The following is a 19226-nucleotide window of genomic DNA, read 5'->3' on the forward strand; positions in this document are numbered from 1 at the left end:
TAGACTCCAGTCCCCCCCTTTCCCACTGCTGCAGCATCCCTGAGCCTCACAGCCCTGCACCCTCAGGCACCACCCACCTATTCCCATCATGGGAATGTTAGCACATGTCTAGGGACAGCTGCACCCATGGCCAGGATGCTTTGGGATGTGCAGCCCACACAGCATGGCCCCATTTGAAGTGTATCCTTTGCAGAGCGTCTTCTATAGAGCATTCTTCGCAGAGCATTTCTTGCACAGGGTCATTTGCAGAGAGAATAGCAAATTGAAGACCAGCAATAAAATAAAAAGGAGTCCAGAGGAGTAACAGCCAGATCCAACCGAATCTTATTTGTAGAATGAGCTCAGAACTGGAGATTTTTCCATCCTGTCACCTTTAAAACATCCGCTGAGGGCACACATCCGCACGAGCAGCATGGCAAACACCTGGTGAGCCTGGGGATTTTCTCTGAAGGCAATTACAGCTCTCCTGCACAAGCACTTCAATTCCTAATCTGAAGTTATTTCAGCAAGGACACAAAAAAATCCTGATTGCGGGATTAGAGCACTGCTCATTTCCTGCCTGGGACACAATGGCACTTCTGTGACCAGGCACAGGATTACATCCAGCAGCAGAGCTCAGTGCCCTGGATAAGGTCTGTGTGGATGGGAAGCAGTGCTCTCTTTGCACCTTGCCAGATCCTTGAATGCTGCCCACAGCAGCATCCCACACTGCCACAGATGGGCTTTATTCTCTCTTCCCCACAGTGCACTGGGCTGGGAACAAAAGCAGAGGCAAGGTATTGTTCCTCATCAGCTTGGCTAGACAAATGGTCGTGAAGAGCCGTGCTGCACTTCCAGTGGTTCTCAGCCCACAGTAGTGATGCAGAGGCAGGGTGGCCAGCCCACGGATGCAAGAGCACAGTGCCATGTAGGTTAGGTACAGGGAAATCAGCACAAGGCCATTCAATAGCCCCTCAAGGGCACAATTTCCAACGATGCCTAAAAGTCAGGCAGTGATGGCTTTAAGCCAGAGCACTCCACCCAATGCATCTCTCCAGGAGCTCCATGTTGATTCTTCATCTCATGAAGCTGAAAGTTCCCTCCTTGCTGCCTTGTTACTCCTGCTGCTAAAGATGAGGACACATCCTTCCCATCACTGCCTCTTCCTCTGCGTGGTTTTGCTACTGTTTCATTCCATCTTCCTTCTCCTATGCATCACTGGCAGGCTCCTTGCTGCTCTGCTTGCAGGTGCTTGCGTTGCACAGTCTTCAGAGCTCACAAAGTGAACAGAGATAGATTAGAAGCAGTACTGTGTCTGATCAGACTGGGTTAAACAGGCCAGAAAGGACAGCTCTTGGCTCCTTTGGCAAGCCTTGGCAAGCAGGTAGGCATCTGAATCAACAAAATGGGGTTCGCTGGGCACAAGACCCAGCAAGCTCATCCAACAGCATCAGTAAGTTCCTGTAGACAAGCTCTACAATGGATCCCCAGCATGGGCATCTTTGCAAGATACATGGTGCTGAGCTGGTAGAAGGGAGAAAGGGGCTGAGCAGAAGATGTTGAAAAGTCACTGCACATGAGCATGGCTGCAATGCCACCAATTGGTGGTTAAGCACCGAAAATAGGCAACTTGACATCTGGTCCCTGAGCTGCTGGTGCTTTTAGTGACTCCCACCCAGACAGTGGCATGAGATTGCTGTGCTGAACCCCTGCAGCCAAGCACCAGCCACCGTGGCCACCACAGCCCTTCCCTGGTGGCTTCAAGCCCAGAGAAAACCAGGAACATACCTGCAGCACCTGCACCCCACACAGACCCAAGGGACACAGTCCAGATGTGGGCACAGTTGTGCAGGGCAGGAGGCAGGTGTCAGAGAATCATTAAGGTTGGAAAGACCAGTAAATCATCCAGTCCAACCACCAGTCCACACCTATGTCTGCTCTAGACCACATCCCTCAGTATGACTTCCATTGAACACCTCCAAGGATGGTGACTCCATTACATCCCTGTGCAGACTGCTCCCATACCTCACTGCTCTTTCTGAGAAGAATTTTTCCCTAATATCCAACCTGAAATGTGATCCAAGAGATTATCTCCCATCAGCAATGCCCATCCCAGTGCTACCACCAGCCCTGTTTCAGCTCTGCCTTGCAAGGGTTTCCCCCAGGCTTCAGCTTCCCACCTCCCTGCCTGCTGCCATCCCTTCCAAGCAGCTCTTTATTAAAAATGCTAATGCTGGCACTTTCTCTCCGGGCTGCTCATAAATCTGCAAGGAGAATGGGGCGGGGAGGAGGAGGCGGAGGGCTGGTTTGGTGAAAGGATCTGAAAGAAAGAGGAGCTTTTTATCTGGCCATCCTTCAGGCTCGCAGAGCTGAGGCACACAGCAGGGGATGGAAAAAGACAGAGGAGAAAAAAAGATAGGCAGAAAAAGTGGGGAAAAAAAAAAAAAAAAAAAGATGATGAAAAAAAGAGCAAAAAGAGTTTAAGCAGAAAAAGTGCTGTCCTTGTCACTTCCCTGTGTCCCCAGCTGCTCCACTGGATATGTGGGGATGGACGTGACTGGGTGCACAGCTCACAGGGGGAGAGATATCCCCCAAAAAATGGCACTACCTCAGAGGGTCTCAAGCCCTAGCAGAAAGGTGGGAAAGGGATGTATCCGCCCTCACGTAGTTGTCTGAGCCCACCTTGATGCAGTACCTACCAGGCTGACAGGTCTCAGTAATGAAACTCACAGAGTCATAGAGCCATCAAATCATTAAGATGGCAAAGACCACTAAGATCATCTAGTCCCACCATCAGCCCATGCCTGTGACCACTCAGACCATGTCACTCAGTGCCACAATTATCCTCTTCTGAAAAACCTCCAGGAATGGTGACTCCAACCCCCCCATGCCCCAGATTTCCCTATGCAATAGTGAAGAGCAACAATAGCAGAAAATGGAAAAGCACGTTGACCCCCTTAAATGCAGAGGATCTAAGATCTCATTGTGCTGCCTTGGGTAAGATGAACACATGGTGATGGGACAGCCATGGGACATCACATAATGAATCCACAGGCTCAAGAAGTATGAATGTGGGCAGGAAACAGCTTGCTAGCTGAAGGCACAATTAGCAATCTGATTTTGGGTAGTCATACCATGCCACAGCCACGGGAATTTGGTTCAAACAAAGTTGGCCGGATTGCTGGAAACCACTTCTCCTACCTGAGAAACGTTAGAGGAAAAGCCAAAAAAGCAGCTAATTAAAAATGTATAGCAGAGCAGAAAAGCAGACTGCTATCAAACAAACAGTGCAAAGCAGATTTGTTTAAAACAGCTGAAGAGCAGCACACAATGCAGGCGATCAAATTTATCTGCTGCACATGATCAAAAAGATCTCATTTTTGAAAAACTAGTGCTGACTTAGGGACCAGATGCGTTCGGTAAGAGATGCACTGGGAAGGTGGGGATCTCAGCATGGTATCCAAAATACATGCAGCACACAAAGCCTCACTGCTGTCACCAAAAAACTTCCAAAGCTCCCTGCTTTTCTGGTCATCCCATTCAGAAGCAATGGGATCCTAAGGGGCCAGACTCAGTGCCTGGATTGGGTCACAATATTGGAGGGGTTAGGAATGTATTAAACAAACACCTGCCAGAAGTGACTCAGATGCCATTGGTCCCCTTGGGATGCAGGATGGAGTAGCTGATTTCCAGCATCTCCAGAAAGATACTCGTTACACACCCAGCTTAAACCAAAATGCTTCACATGGCCACACTTTCCAGAAATCCTATCAACAGTGAAAGCTGCAGGCAGGGATGATGGAGTTACTGTTGGTTTCTGCTGCTACTGTTTTCCAAAACTAAAATCTGATGGGCACAAGGCAGAGGCACAAAATGATCCCTGTTTCACATGGCTTGAGAGAGAAGCTCTTGAAGGACAGTGAGGGAAACCCACAGCACTGAAGCCCTCTGGGAAGCACAGGGAGGAGCAGGAGAACCATGGATATCTCCAGTACGGTCTAGGGCTGAGGAAGAAAGACAAAGATCTGCTTGTTTTCCATGCCCCAGAGAGAAAAGAAGGTGTGAGATGCTGTGTATGATTTGTCACAGTATAACTTTGGTATCTCAGAAGAACCACAGAATGGCTGAGGTGGGAAGGGATCTCCAGAGGCTACCTGAGATGGTGCTAAAGACCCCTTTGAATTAAGCAGAGCAAACAACTTCTTAAAGGGCAGGAATGCATTTGTCTTCCCTGTCCTTGGCTTCTCTCCTGCTTGCTACCATCTGCACTTTTTTTTCCCCCAAAACTCAGCCTTTTCTCCCCTCTCCCTTTAGATGGAGCAGTTCATCCAGGAAGAAGCTAGAGAAGAGTAAGGTGCATGGAAGCAGTGAGGCTGCAGTCCCACACCCAGCAGCAACAAAAAGCAGAGCAGAAGGAAGCAAACACACCTACATATGTAATTACATGCGTTTACAAACATCTTTGATGGACAAAGTCACTTGCCCCTTCACTCTGTGAGCAAGGTATGGGTCTGGCACGCTGTGAGTGGCTGTTGGCTCCTTCCAACCCACCCTGAGACACCCAACATGGACAACCAACCTCCTCCCTATATGCCCCTGTCCTCATCACTCAGTGCTGCTCATGGGAAGAAGCAGGGGAAGACATGGGTAGCTTCAGACATCACCACAGGACACTTGTTCTCTGGGGATGAGACTGGGGACCCAACCATGCTGCTCCACATCCCCCATCTATGCATCCCATGAGGATCAAGCTGTCCCCAGCCCGGCTCTGCTCACACAGAAGGACAGCCACCTCATCTCCATGGCCAGTACAGGGATTAATTGCTAAATGGCTTTAAAATGAAAGAAGGGGAGAGGGGCTGGGGCTGAGCAGCAGGGCCCTGCTCAGAGGGAGGCAGAAGCACAGCAGGAATTCTGAGGCCAGCCTTTGATGGCTTTCTCTTCCTAATGCACTAATGACTTCAGAGAGGGTGTTGGGCACTGTGAGTGAAGGGGAAGAGGAAGAGGCTGGAGGTGCTGGTGCATGCACGTATGCAGATTTTTGATGTCTAGGGTGGATCAGAAGTTTTTCCTTTCATGCTTTCAGGAGCATAAAAATATTGAACAGGCATCTCCTGGTGCAGGATGCAGAAGGAGTACCCAGAAAGGGAAGAGGACCAGCTTCAATGCTCTCTGGGGGGTTGTTTACTCTGAAACCTAATGACTTCATCAACACCATTGTACCTCAGCTCTCCTTATTCTGAACAGCACAACCCTCCTCTCCTGCGGGGTGGCTGAAGAGCCCACACCCCTCTGACCTCAGGGCTCACTGAGCTGCTTTTAACTCTTTCACCAAAGGGGATTTCCCACAGCCCTGCCTTGCTGCTGCAGCCCAAACTGGGTGCAGCGCTGTGGGCACACTCACCCCTGGTTGGTCCCCCACTCATTCCGGATGCAGAGATGCTTATGGACAGGGTCTTTCATGTAGCCCTCATAGCAGAGACACTCACCTACAGAAAGAGGGTGCACATCAGGGACAGGGGGCCCTGCAGGACCCCCACCATCCCCCGCTTACCAGTCTCAGGGTCACACTGATGCTCGCAGGGGTCAAGGAGGCGGCGGGCACAGAGGTCCAGGGCCCAGGGGCCACTGGAGTTTTGCTGGGAGAAGAGGACGACCTGCGCCGGGTTCAGCCAGTCGCTGGCGTCCAGCTGGCTGCCCTCCAGCAAGATAAAGCGGCTCCCTGCCGCCCGGGGGGCAATCAGCAGCTGTCCCCTCCATCTCACAACAGCGCTCTCCATCCCATCACAGCACCCTCCATCCTGTGAGAGTTCCCTCCATCCCATGATAGTCACCTCCACACCATCATGGTGTCCCTTCATCCTATGATGGTTCCCTCTGCCCTGTGATTGTTCCCTCCATCCCACAACAGTGTCCTGTTAATCCACAATAGTCTCCTCCATTCCAGTACAGTGCCCTCCATCCTGCAATGGCCCCCTCCATTCCAAGAATCCCAGGCCCCCTCTGCCCCACAATGAACCCCTCTGTCCTACAAACCCACGTCCACCCCAGCCTGTATTCTCTAAACCATGTCAGCCCCCTCCACCCAGTGTCCAAGCCAGCCAAACCCACAATGGCCACTACTCATTCTTTTGTTGTGCTGGTGCCATCCATCTCACCCATCCCACATCCACCTCCTGCATCCCACGTCCATCTCCTCTATCCTATGACACCCAACTCCATCCTGTGCTTGTACCACCATGCCATGCCCATTCCCACCAAACCTTGCCCACACTCGTATCCTTCATCCCAGTTTTCCCCTCAATCTTGTACCCACTCCAGACCTGTTCCCTCCATCAACTCCCCTCTCCTCCATCACAGCTCCCACCCATGGCTGACATAGGTTGGCAACTGTAGGACTGTGGTCACTCACCATCAGCAATGAGGTGCTCAGGGACATGGAGGGTGATCTTGACAACAAGGGGGCAGCTCATATGGGAGGAACACACCAGGCTGATGATACAGCTTGTCACACTGATGAGGGTTAGAGTGGTCTTGTTCACGGGGCTGCGGGGGGACCCCACTGCAAAACACAAAAAGTGCATTCCAACCCCAAACCCAACATAAGAGACAAAGACAGTAGAAAACAGGGCAGAGGTGGGGGAAGCTCACTGCCCAACCTCCTGCATTCACCTCGGCTGCGCCTCCGGCTCCGAGAGGGGTCTGTGTAGAAGGTCAGCTGGGGATCAGTGTCTGCCTCTGTCCCCGAGTCCCCTTCGGGGTTCAGAAAGGCTGAGCCAGCTGTGGGTGACACCAAGCATGGTCACAGCCGTGGCAGCACCCAAACACATCCCATCCCATCCCCACACTGCCACAAAGGGCTGCCGGGTGGGTAGGCACAGAGCAGCACATCCTGTCCCATCCCATCCCATCATTGGTCACCTCGCGCCTTGTTGTTGATGCGCTTGCGTTGGCTGCTAGAGGTGTGGGACAGCAGGGTGGCCTGCTGGTGGTTGGAGTCCACAGGGCTGGTGGCGATGATGTTGTCCTTGTATTTGTTCATCAGGGACAGCTTTGCATTATCACTCCCTGGGCGGGAAGAATTGAAGGCAACATCTTTCAGGGAGAAAGACCAAAAGAAAAGAAAAACAACAGGGAGGTGAGAAAAAGATTTCCTTGGATCGATCCCCAGCATCCATACAAGGTGGCTGGGGCTGATGGACCAGTCTACTCCCAGTGCAGCTCCTCAAAGCCCTAAGAGGACCAGCACATCCACCAAGCCTGGTTAAATGTGGAGATTTAACATTCAAGGCACTCCTGCATAGCCAGGTCTGCAAAGAAGGCCCCAGAGAGTTTTAGGAAGCACACTGCACTGTCAACAGATGGGCTTCTGGAGAGCCACTAACATCTCACGTGTTCAGAAAAACGTGACAAAATACTCAAGGCAAAATATATATATATATATGCAGTGATGGGGAGAAGAGAAGATGGACATGGTTTGAGGGACAAGGATTCTTGGGCATGGTGGTGATGGGTTGATGGTTGGACTAGAGGACCTTAAGGTTGGATGAGATTACTAATGATTCTATGGACCTAGCTCAGCCCCATTGCTGCCCGACCTGGAGTGAGGTCCATGCTTGACTTCTCATTGCAGCCCTGCAGCGAGTCGAGGGTGCGGGTGACCTGGCTGGCAAAGTCCTCACCGCCATTCATACATTCCCGCTGGAGGTGGTGCCGCAAGTCGGTGATGTCGTACTCGTAGCCATCCAGGATCGGGGTCTCGCGGATGCTGAGGGTGCCGCTGGAGTTGTGGCCCTGCACACGGGCATTGCGCAGGCTCTCCCGCCCGTGCCCCCCAATCAGCACCGAGGGGATGTAGTGGATCTCATTGGCAGCTTCAGCACTGGCACTTTTCTGAGGTTGTGGCACACGGCGCCGCTTGCACCACCGCCGCCGGGTGTAGAGGATCATCACCAAGCAGAGGATGGAGAGCAGCAGCGCGATCATCCCTCCCTGTGGGCACAAAGCAGCAGGGCTCAGCAGGGACAGCAGAACAGCCCCGGGAAGCGGGCTGGGAGCAGCCTGACCACACCGACAAGAGCTCCTGGCACTGCAGGGTGAAGCCCGCCTCGAGCAGGGCTGGCTTTGAAGTCGCCACTGAGCCATAAAAAAGCAGCATTTAAAGCAGAGCGTGGCTTGTTTGTGCTCTCCTGCAACGTCTTTGAAAGCAGCAAGCGGGTTTATTATAGGCAAACACTCCTGCAGGCAACTTTTTCTGACCCATTTCCAGCCACTTTCAATGCTGTCACTCTCAATCTCGGTAGATTTTCTCAGGGCATCCTGTGGAAATTTCAGTGCAAATTAAGTGAGATGAAGGCTTGGGACAGCAACTGAAGCAAGGTTTGGGGGACGCAGAATGGAAGAACTCCCCGGAGCAGCCCTGAGTACACCCAGCCCCACCACCTCCCATCATACCCAAGGTCACCCAAGATGTCACCTCCGCAGCACGGATGGAGGCGGTGAGATGAAAGCTCCAGCTGGCTCCTTGGTCTGGTCTGCCAGGAATAATAACAACAACAACAATAATAGTGAAAAAAAGAGCACATGGAGCCAGCTGACAGCTGCCTGTCCGGCCGTGCCTCCGGTCCCCCTCTTCCTTTTCATGAAATAGGTGTTCTTGATAAAATAAAATAGTAGTCATAATCTGCTCCATTAGGACCAAACATTAAGGAAATTATTGAACGAGGAGCGGGAGATGGAGCTGGGAAAGGAGCCCTAATGGCCATTATGGCTTCGCCCTCTTCCATTCCCAGGATAATGGAGCTGCAGTGTATCCTCACTGCCCACCTCCCAAAATTTCTTTAAAAGCAAAAAGAGAAAGACAAAGGAGGAGACGCCAGCAGTGGAGGAGACCAGCAGCCTTGCAGACACATCTCTCCAGGCAGGAACCAAGACGATAAGTCTGTCACTGTGGATGAACAGTAGTATTGGATTCTCACCTGGGTGTGCTCTCCTGTCTCCTCTCCACGGGAGCACGGAAAACCTTCATCCTTCCCACTGGGACTTGGGCAAAGGACACATGGGGACCCAGAGCTAGGAGGGTTTCTCGCACGTTCCCCATGCAGAGCATTGTCATGATGGATAAAGCCCCTTGCTTACACTACACTCACCAACCAAATGGAATGACAGAAAATGAGCCTTGAAAACTACATGTGACTTTGACCCCAGGCACAAAAGCCAACCTCTGTTTGTCAAGACAAAGGATGCTGCTGGAGCTGAGTGATGGAAAAGCAAGGGAAAGGGAGGATGCAATCTGTACTTATACATTTTGGTGCAAGAATCGCAGGCATCCTTTTACCACTTCAATAATAAGACTCATTTCATATGCTCCTGCCTGGATCTGGGTATTCAGCAGTCATCAAAAAACCAGTCCACAGCAGCAGAGTGGACTGAGTGTGGGGCCAGCATCTCCCCAAGGCAATGCTCTCTCTTGGGGAAGGAACCAAAATGAGGAAACAGACCAAAAGTGGTTTGGGGTTGGCTTTGCTAGCGATTTTTTTTTTTTTCCTCAAGACTAATCAAGTGCAAATGATGGAGTAGAAGCCTGGCCTCCGGCATCAATCTGGAAGAGCTACGGCCTTCTCATTAGGGTAGGCACCATTAAACAGCCTGTTTGCAGCTGGCAACACATTGTCTCTGGCTAATTATCTCCCAATGGCTCAAAAATGGTCAGTCCTTCAGACTTTTCCAAGATTAGGAAAAATAAAAACACAGCCCCCACCACCACCTCTTCCCCCCCCAGCCCAGATCTCTGCTCTGCCCTCCTTTCTCTGCCATTAAATCTTCTCCCTGCGGTTCTGCACGGGGGACTCCCGCATGGAGCTGCACTGAGCAAAGCAGTGGTGACAGTGCCTGGTGGCACTGTGACACCACTGATGCAGGCACCCGAGCAAAGGGCTGCCAAGGGAGTCACCGTGAATTAACCCCGTATTAAGCTGGATGCAGCCTTCAAAGCCCAGGGTGAAGGATTCCTGCAGAAGCACTGGGGTACATTTAGGTGGTGGAGAGCATGAGTCATTTGGAGATGTGAGTTCTGGGACAAGTGTAATGCAGCCCAGTGCTCAAGCATCCTGTATAGCATCCTATCCGCCTCCGTCCCAAAGCAGGAGGAGAAGGGATGCACGTACCATGACGGAGATGTGCAGGATCCTCAGCTCCTCCTCGGCTGACTCGGTCTGGGGTTCCTCAGTGGGCTCGAAACCAGGCAGGTTGGGAGCCCCATCCTGGTGGTGGATGTGGAAGAGCAGAGTGCCATTCTCCAGCCACTGCTGCCGCCAGCGCACCAATGGGATGTCATCTGTGTTGCCTGAAATCTCTGTGAAAGCAAATGGGGTCATAAGAGGGCTACCAGGGGAGTATCCACCTCATCCAAAAAGTGGATGTAGGGTGCAGCCAGGGGGTGGTGTATCACCACGGATGGCCACCAGCATCCCTGAGGCTCTAATTCAGCCAGTTTTTGCCCATGTGCTTCACATTGCATGCAGTCCCAGCCGCAGGGAGCAGAGAATACGGAACAACTTCTCAGGAGCGCTAATGGGATCACTGGGGCTGTGCAGCTAATTACTGTAAACGGAAAATATAATGGCTGGAGAGATGCGCACGTGGCTGCAATCACACCTGCAGTGCTGGCTCCCACTGACGTACGCTCAGAGCTTTCATGTTTTTGCCCACACATTGCAGCTCCCCACACAGGACACAGCCCCAGTACCTGCACAGATACCTCTTTGTTTTGCCCAAGGACCCTGACTTTTCTAAGTGCCTTCAGCTAGAGGATCTTTGGCACTAGGGCAGATGGGCAGAGCTGAGCTGGGTAGCGATGGCATTGGATGAAACCCAAGCAAAGCAGCAGAGGCTGCATGCCTAACCAAGCCACATGTGCTCAACTGGTCCAAAACTGCATAGACATAAAATCATTAAGGATGGAAAAGACCACTAAGATCATTGGTTCCAACCCCAAGCCACCCCCACTGCCCACTATCCATGTCCCTCAGTGCCACATCTACAAGATTCTTTAGAACCATTTCAGAGATGAGGCTTAGCACAGTTGGGTGAGCACACAACCAGCACATCACCATGGCAGAGTTGGGCACCGCTTTAACCGCCTGCACACAGGAAGCCCTGATCTTGCAGCTCCAGTGTGCTATTTCTACTTCAGCTATTCACTTTTTTTCCTCTGAAAACGCAAACATTATTTACGTTTGCTGTCACGACTGTGAAAAGCACGAAGAGTTTCTCCCTTTCCATACGGGTCAGTCCGGTGTGGTCTCATTTATACTGTGTGTTTCGGTGGTGTTGGGAACCAGCCTGAGCTCACTTAGCAAATTGTCATCCTCATTTTGTTCGTCTCAAACCACCTTCAAATGAAAACTGGAATTCAATTATCGCGTCGAAAAACAACATTTTAAATTTACTGTTAATTAATTTCATTAGGCTGCCTTAAGTGAGCTAGCTACCAGACGGGGGGGGAAAATGCATCAAAAACCAAGTCCAGCCCTTCCAAAGTGATTTGATTAATCAAAAGAAACATTAACAAGTGAATTGGCAGGCGGTTTCTGCTCAGCACGGGCTGCATTTCTGATGGCAATCAGCGTGCTCTCACTGTCCCAAGCAGAGAGATGCTGAGCTCTCCTTGGGCTACTGAGAAGCAGAGCTAGGAGGAGTGCACACATCCCTGCAGCCAGAAGCACTTTTGAAATTCCCTCTAACCACTGAGCTGCATGTTTCAGCACAGGATCCCCTTTGAAAATCTGGTCCCAGGAGCTTGAAAGAGCTGATCTCCTCCTCTCCCACCTGGTCTTTATTCATGGGCTGAAAGGGGAAAACAAGCTTTCCAGCTTTCTCAACTCCCTGCGGCTTCCCAACTTCAAATGAACTAGCTCAAATTGAAGAAAATATTCTCCCCACACCTGCTTGCTAATGTGAAATTAAGAGTAATTAAGGCAAGAGCTTTTACGCACAACAGGAACTCAACGTCCTGACATTTTGAAAAATGTAAATACCAGCATTTCCCCCATTGTGAAGACTGGAAATAATAGATACTAAGTATACGACATTGTGACATTTAGAAAGCCGGAGTAAAAGATGTTTTCCCCTGATCTGACATATCATTGAAAAATCAGCACCCTTCAGCTCATTAATATTTCAGGAGGACTCCTTGATGGAAGTTATTTAAATGATTAATAGATTATAGTAAATTTAGGCCTTAAAATAGGTTGTCATAATTTCAAATTTATTTAAACAGGCTTCTTTCTAAAAAGAATAATGTATTTCAATGAAAAAGGGATTCTTTTTTTAAAAAGAGCACAACACGTGAGCTTCAGGGCTGACACGTGCGATCCTTCTCCCACCCACCACCCTCCCTCCCGCAGCTGCATCACATACAGGCCAGAGGTGCTAGAAACAGAGAAAACACCCCAGGAATCAGCCCCCATCACTCCAAACAAGTAGACCGCGATCTCTACATCACCACGAGAGGCAATGCTCCTCCACAACCTGGGTAGCAGAACTTCGTCCTTGGATTCCCTCCTCTTCTCCCTGATGGGTTTAGCAGCACTGCACCTGCCCCACCCCATTCCATTTCTACTTTAAAAACAGATCTACAAATATTTTCCTGTCCTGATGATGTTTCCCTGGAGCTTGGCTCAAGCATGGCCACGCTTCCTTGTCTCTTTCTCTCGCATCCCCCAGTCCAGTACTTCTCACTTTTACTTTTTTCCTACTCCTGAAGCAGACATCTCATTGCCTGATAGGACACACTGCTGTGACCTATGGGGATCGCTGCAACCATTTATTGGGGTGCTGATGGAGATCAAGTTCTACATTAGGACTGGTGGGTGTCAATCTCGTTGACCAGCCCAAAAACATGGTTCAGGAAACTCTGGAGGAGGTGGGGAAGGCAGAGAGAAAGCCAAAAAATGGCAGCAGGGAGAGGATAATTTCAAGTTCAAAGTTTGAAAGATATTGATGATAGGCCTTGTCCCTGCATGGCTTTCATTAAGGCCTGGATGTGAAGCCATTAGCACTAGTATTAACTTCTTGCACCTCTGTTAAAAAATAGCCTGCCTGGGTCAGGGGTTAATAACTGTAGGACACCACTAATTATGCTGCGCCATGTTTGCCTGGTATCAAGAGTGGTCCAGGTCTTTCCCATCCACGGGAGCAGCAGCCCCAAAGACCCCAGCAGATGTGTTCAATGTAGCCACTGTGGTGCTCCCCTCTCAGAGCATCTGTAAGCAAAAAGAGCAAGCCAAGGAGAGGAGAGCAGGAAAGTCTGGATGGTGTTGCTGGAGTGCTGGAGGCAGTGGAGTTATATCCACTGCATTATAGATCACCTGAACAACTTAATTTCTTGGGACAGCCACCCAGCCTGGAGCAAACCCTGCCTTTGGGCTGTGAGCACTGCTTTGCAGCAGGCCAGTACTGCGTGTGCACACAGAACCAATGCTCTCAAGCCCCTGCAAGTGTTGCCCCAACACTGACACACAGGCATCACCAAGACCCTGACATGTGCAGGGAGAGGAAAACGCACAAAAAGAAGAGCGCTCCCTAAAAACAAATGCAATCTTTTGAGCGGGGGAAGAAAAAAGGTAAAACATTTTTTGTTTCCATTTGGAAGCATTTTGTGCTAATAAATGCCTCTGATTAGGCAAATGAACTCTGCCATAATGCCAGTCTCTGCAGAATGCAGCTTTTGACTTGGACTTATACTTCCTCATTAACATTTAAACCTGGCTTATTTTCCATCGGAACCCAACTGTGTTTTTATTTAAGTTCCCCATTAGCTTGTGCATTTACTCTGTGCCTGAACCTTGCACGTCCTTTAAACAGCTCTACCCTAGCTGAAACAAGCCCTGGTCCAAAGGCCTCTAAAGCACTCAGTAACTCGGGAGCCCATCCCACAATGAGCAGTTGTGCTGGAACCTCAGGATGTGATTCATTGCAATTCAGATGTCAAAATGCATATCTTGATATTTAAGCAGTTTTTTACCTGAGATTTTACTGACACATCTTTCATGGGATAATACTCTCATTTTTTATTGGCCTGCTTAAACAAAAATCACATTCACCGCTGACTATTCATATTTTATTTGCAATTTTTTCCCCCTCTCCAGGCTCAGGCAGGGACGCTAGCTTGCTCTGTAGGTCACCCTGCCTTTCTAAGACAACCCAGATTTTCCATAGCAGCAAACAAGTCTCACCCTATCTGTTAGGTACCTGCGTCACAGGAGATGGCACTTGGTGCAAGATTACAAACAGATCCATAGAGCCAGGACAATCTGGAAGCTCAAGGAGGCAGCATCCAGCTATATCTGGAGGTGTTCCCCAGATGGGTCCAATGTCACCCCACCATTTTGCTTAACCTGGGGACAGTACACATGAAGCCATAAGCTACTGTAGCAAGGCTGACAGCTAACCAGGTTTCTCTTTGAAATGCTGGGTGCCTTTGCTTTTGGGAAGGTCATCAAGAACCTTTTCAAAGCTGTGCCCATGTTTTACCATGAAATAGGATTTTTATCCCAAATATGCTACAGCCCTAATTTGTCCCTTTCTTTAACAGCAAAGCCCTCCATCACTCCTGGAGTGACACTGTGTCACACCACTGTTTCCAGAGCAAAGGACACAGATTAATCATTAAAAAAAAAAAAACAAACAACAATTCACCTGGGTTTGCTCCACAGCTGTTGACCCTACAACATCACACATCTCATTTCTCTGCTCTTCTCTGCAGACACAAGGACATGCTCAACCACAACTGTGGAACATCCACTCCAAGGTTATTTACCACCATATCCATCAATTTTGACTGAAAGCTGCAATAAGCAAGTTGGGATACTTGTTGGTGTTTGGTTTTCACTTCTGTTTTATTAATAAGGTCCCATTGACCATAACTATGAGGTAGGAGATGCACGATGAGAACAAACCCATGTCTTGAACTAACACTCAGGAAAGCACCTCTGCTCTATGATCATGAGGAGAAAAAAAGAAGAAAAAAACAAACACAAAATTCCACACCCTGCACCATAACAGGAAAATACTTTCCAGCAATTTAAGAAATGCAACATTGATATTTATGCCCTGGAAAGGACCACATTTGTAGTAGGTATCCCATCCCAACACCCTGCAATGCCATCACGTCATCCCCTCCAGAGGGAAGCCCAGGTCTCCACAGAAAGAACCCAAATGATGGAGAAGCTCTCAGTTAGCCAAGAAAAACTACTGCTCTGGCTACACTGCTTCCCAGCAAAACCCAGTGCTATTTAATGTTTAACTGGAGTCACCATCCACCAGCTCCTCCTCTGCTTGTGTCTACAGGCCTTTAGGGCCCCATAGCTCTCCAGTCCTCTCTGCTGGGCTCCTTACATCTTGGTAATGAGATTAGAAAGAATCATGGTCAAAGGGCAAAGTGTTCTTGAAGGAGATTTAACAACAGATGTGTGACATGTAGGGCATGAACCCATCATTCCATTAAGTGCTCAACTACAAGAGAAGGAGGACAGCTGTTGAACTCTGGCACAACTGTACTGCTCAGAAATGGCAAACAACTGGTGGAACAAACCTCGATGGAAAAGACCCCAAACTCCTAAGAAAATGGAAATTAAAGACCAGTAAATTCTACTTCTGCCCTGGTCAATTTATTAAAAGAACCAGTTGGTAGCACAGATATATGTGGGTCGTGCAACTCTGCACACCAGTAGATAAGGGTGATCCAGTTTGACGGACTCCTTTCAAAGATGCCTTGTCAAGAAAGTTTCCAAGAGAATCTAAGTAGGGGTGTCACCAGAGGGAATGTCCTCTGGACGCCCACCACGCAAGGAGGAATAAGGTTGCATTTCATAAGGAAAGGAGGTTACCAAGGAACTCCGCAGAGATCTTTGTCAGGATCTCAGCTGTTCTGAAGCACTCTGGAAGAGGAAGCGAGTGACAAAGCTGGTCACCAATGCTAAAATTAGGTACCTCAGATCTAAAACTGTGAAGTGCTAGAGAAAAGTGGGCAAGAAAGTGGGCAGGTGAAATCCAATGTTGGTGACAGCACGCTGATCTCAAGAACTGCCAGCAGTATTCAGGTCAGCCATCTCGTGATGGAAGCAGGAAAGGAGGCTCCAAAGAGGCACACAAAGAAGACAAGAGGTCTGAAATGTTTCCGTGGAGAGGAGAAACCAACTGTGTTAGTACTCAGCAAAGAAAACAAACAGCTGAGCAGGGAAAGGATAAAAGCCCATAAAATCATGAAGCCAGTGGAGCAGTGGAAATGGCAATGATTATTCACTATTTCTCACTTTGCGAGAATTAGGAATGTAAAAACTAACAAAAGGCTCTGTTTCATCCACCATGAAGCATGAAAGCCCGGAGAAAGGAACTAATTTCAAGGCAGACAGACCCACCAGCAGCGACCAAGCCAGACAGCCCACAGACAAATCGTAGCTTTAGGAACCCCTGCAGCACAAACCTTGGCAGTATGGGGGTGGAAGAAAAAAAAAAAAATCACACAATATATGCTTTTCCACATTTTTCCCCAATTATCAGCCACTTCCTGCTGTTGGAGATGAGCTCCAACCTGCTCTCCACATACCTCCCAGTGCCTTGGGGTTGGACGGCAGCTGCAGGTCCAGTCAGGTGCCACCAAGGCCACACTTACATGTCTCTTTATGCGTGCCCGAGGCCTCCTGTTCCTTTGATGAGGAAAGAAGAACTCACAGCCTAACTCAGGACAACCCATACCCAAATCATAGAACCATGAAGGTTGGAAAATACTTCTAAGATCATCCAGTCCAACCATCAGTCCATCCCCTCCATGCCCACTGACCACATCCCTTAGCGCCACATCCCCACAGTTCCTGAACATCTCTAGGAGAGGTGACTCCACCACCTCCTCAGGCATCCTGTGCCAACGCATCACCATTCTGTCTGAGAAAAGATTTCTTTCCTCATTTTTTCTATTTTTTCCTAATACTCCAAACCCTCCACACCATCAAACCCTACAAGCCCAAGATACCTACCAAGACTACCTTCAGCTTCCCAAATCAGTTTCCACGGGGAGGAGAGCACTGTTTATATCCATCATGGGCTGGCAGGAATGGTAATGACCAGCCACTGCAGCCCATCTGGCAGGCATTAGTGGGACATCAGAGCATATCGTACAGGCGAGGTCAGCAGCTCTGGTGGGACAGGCAGGGGGAGGGGGATGCATTACAGCAGTGACACAGACTTCAAGGGTAAACTCCAGCCTGCTTCTGCAAGCTAATTTGTTTAAGTGCTCATTATGCCAAGGCCAAGAGGTTGGGTGAATTAGACATTATTTTGATAGGACCCAAGTAACCCTGCCAGGAGGTCCTCCAAGAGGTCGACCAACTCCTCCCAACTCCTCAGCATGGACTGGCACTCAACTTGGGGCAGGATAGAGGTAGAGCTGACTGCAGCATGCTGCCATAAACCCCTTAGTGCTTAGAAGCACCTACCCAATTTTAAGCTCTGCTTTCAAGATCGTGGAGATGCTTGGAGATAACAGGGAGAAGGAAACGGGAAAGAAAAAAAAATAGGGAAGAAAGACATAGAAGGGGAAAAGTTGACTGTGCATCTTGAATTTATCACTCTTGAGAGAAGTGCTTGTCAAGAGGGCCAGAGACCAGACAGTGCACGGTGATCAATGGGAGGGCTTTTGGGTCTAGTCAGGCTTGTTTCAGATTTACAGGAACTGAATAGAGGCATAAATCTGTCTCTGCCTGACGAAAATGGAGGTAATTAAATCTGCAGGTGTATATAATTGTCATACTGATGATCTATATAAATCAGCAGAGGCACTGAGCACTGAGTTGAGCGTGGAGTCTCTCCACAAGGAGTTTCCTGCCCACCTGCAGCACATGGGAAGACAGCAGGTGAGCACAGGGGTCCCACATCACCCACAGGAATGTGCACCATCACAGAAATTCCCTATGACTCCAAAAGGATGAGGAGCCCAAGAAGATGATGATGCTGTGAGCCCTGAGCTTTGACATGCCTAACAGCTGCTCACAGGAGGTGGATGCTACTTTGAAGCTCTGAGCCAGGGTGCAAATGGGGCACTGACTTGATCTTGTAGCTTTTTTTTTTTCCTCCACTCTCTGCTTAATTTATTTTAACCTCTGTTATTTTGGGAACTTTGAAGCCTAAGCTGCTTGGAGCCAGCTGCCTTTGTTGGAAGGACAGAAAGTGCAAAGCGGGGATCTGAAAGCAGTGGGATAAAAGGCCAGCATCCACAGCCAACCTCTGTGGAAGCTCCTGCCTTTCTCCCCCTACATCCTAAGGAAGCCACCCTGTGAGCTACTCACTGCTCTTTTCCCAACTGCTGGAGATCTAGGTGTGAGCCAAACCTTGGAGCACACATAAATGGATTTGCTACCAAGAGGAGCCTAAAAGACCTCTGAAGACCATCCACGTGGCCAATGCTGTTCACACCCAGTCCAATTTTTTTAGCATCCTAAGCTGGCCAAAAGCAGGAGCATTGTGATGCCCAAGTAAGAGAGATGGAGAAAGGAAGGAAAGGCTTTCGTGCATGGTTCTCCCCAGCAAGGACCCCACACCTGCATGCTTGCCCCACTGCCACAGAGAGTCTGAAATGGGATAATTAATTATACATCGAAACAAGCACTTCTGCATTGCAGTCCAAATTATATAACAAGTTCCTCATCCCCAGCATGGCTCAGCTGTAATGTGACTGCATGGCATGGGCCTGTGCTCACCTTACTGGCTCTTCAGGCAGGGACTGCAACCATGGGGATAAACTAGAGGACAAAAATAAAGAGCTGTAGCCAACTACAGATACCTGCACCCACAGAAACAGCTCTACTTTGTCCCCAGGGCTTCCTTCTCCCTGACAGCTATGGGTGCAGGGGCGTGGGAGGGATGCCCAGGATAGATTTACCCTCACACACCACTGCTTCTGACCCAAAGGATGCTCCTTGTTCGTGAAATCAACTTCAAAAATATTTTTATGATTATTTTTTTTTTCTTTTGCAGAGGCTGAGTCCTCTGGCTGACATGTATCCTTATACCCTACTCTGGGACCAAGGAAGGGAAAAACATGGTGCAATACTGCAATGTGATGGAATGTACAGAGATAATGGCAGAGTAGCAAAGCCCTATGCTGCAATAAGTGAGGATGAGTCCAAATACCTCAGCTGTAGGCACAGAAACGGGAGGGAGGGAGGGAGGGAGGGAGGGAGGGAGGGAGG

General features: G+C 49.4%; 1 protein-coding gene across 1 annotated transcript in view; it reads right to left on the minus strand.

The window, feature by feature from the left end:
• ASTN1 (astrotactin 1) overlaps positions 1–19226 on the minus strand; it is a 34033-nt gene that overhangs the window by 8644 nt on the left and 6163 nt on the right. The window contains exons 2-8 of the mRNA XM_042819667.1: positions 10146–10333; positions 7578–7971; positions 6901–7047; positions 6652–6759; positions 6392–6541; positions 5534–5701; positions 5384–5468 (exon numbers count right to left, since the gene is read on the minus strand). Of these exons, the coding sequence (XP_042675601.1) occupies positions 5384–5468; positions 5534–5701; positions 6392–6541; positions 6652–6759; positions 6901–7047; positions 7578–7971; positions 10146–10333 (1240 nt within the window). The remainder of the gene's footprint in view (positions 1–5383; positions 5469–5533; positions 5702–6391; positions 6542–6651; positions 6760–6900; positions 7048–7577; positions 7972–10145; positions 10334–19226) is intronic.

This window comes from Centrocercus urophasianus, unplaced genomic scaffold (assembly GCF_019232065.1).
Source record: "Centrocercus urophasianus isolate 14NV4802_14NV808 unplaced genomic scaffold, USGS_Curo_1.0 seq_18, whole genome shotgun sequence".
NCBI lineage: Eukaryota > Metazoa > Chordata > Aves > Galliformes > Phasianidae > Centrocercus > Centrocercus urophasianus.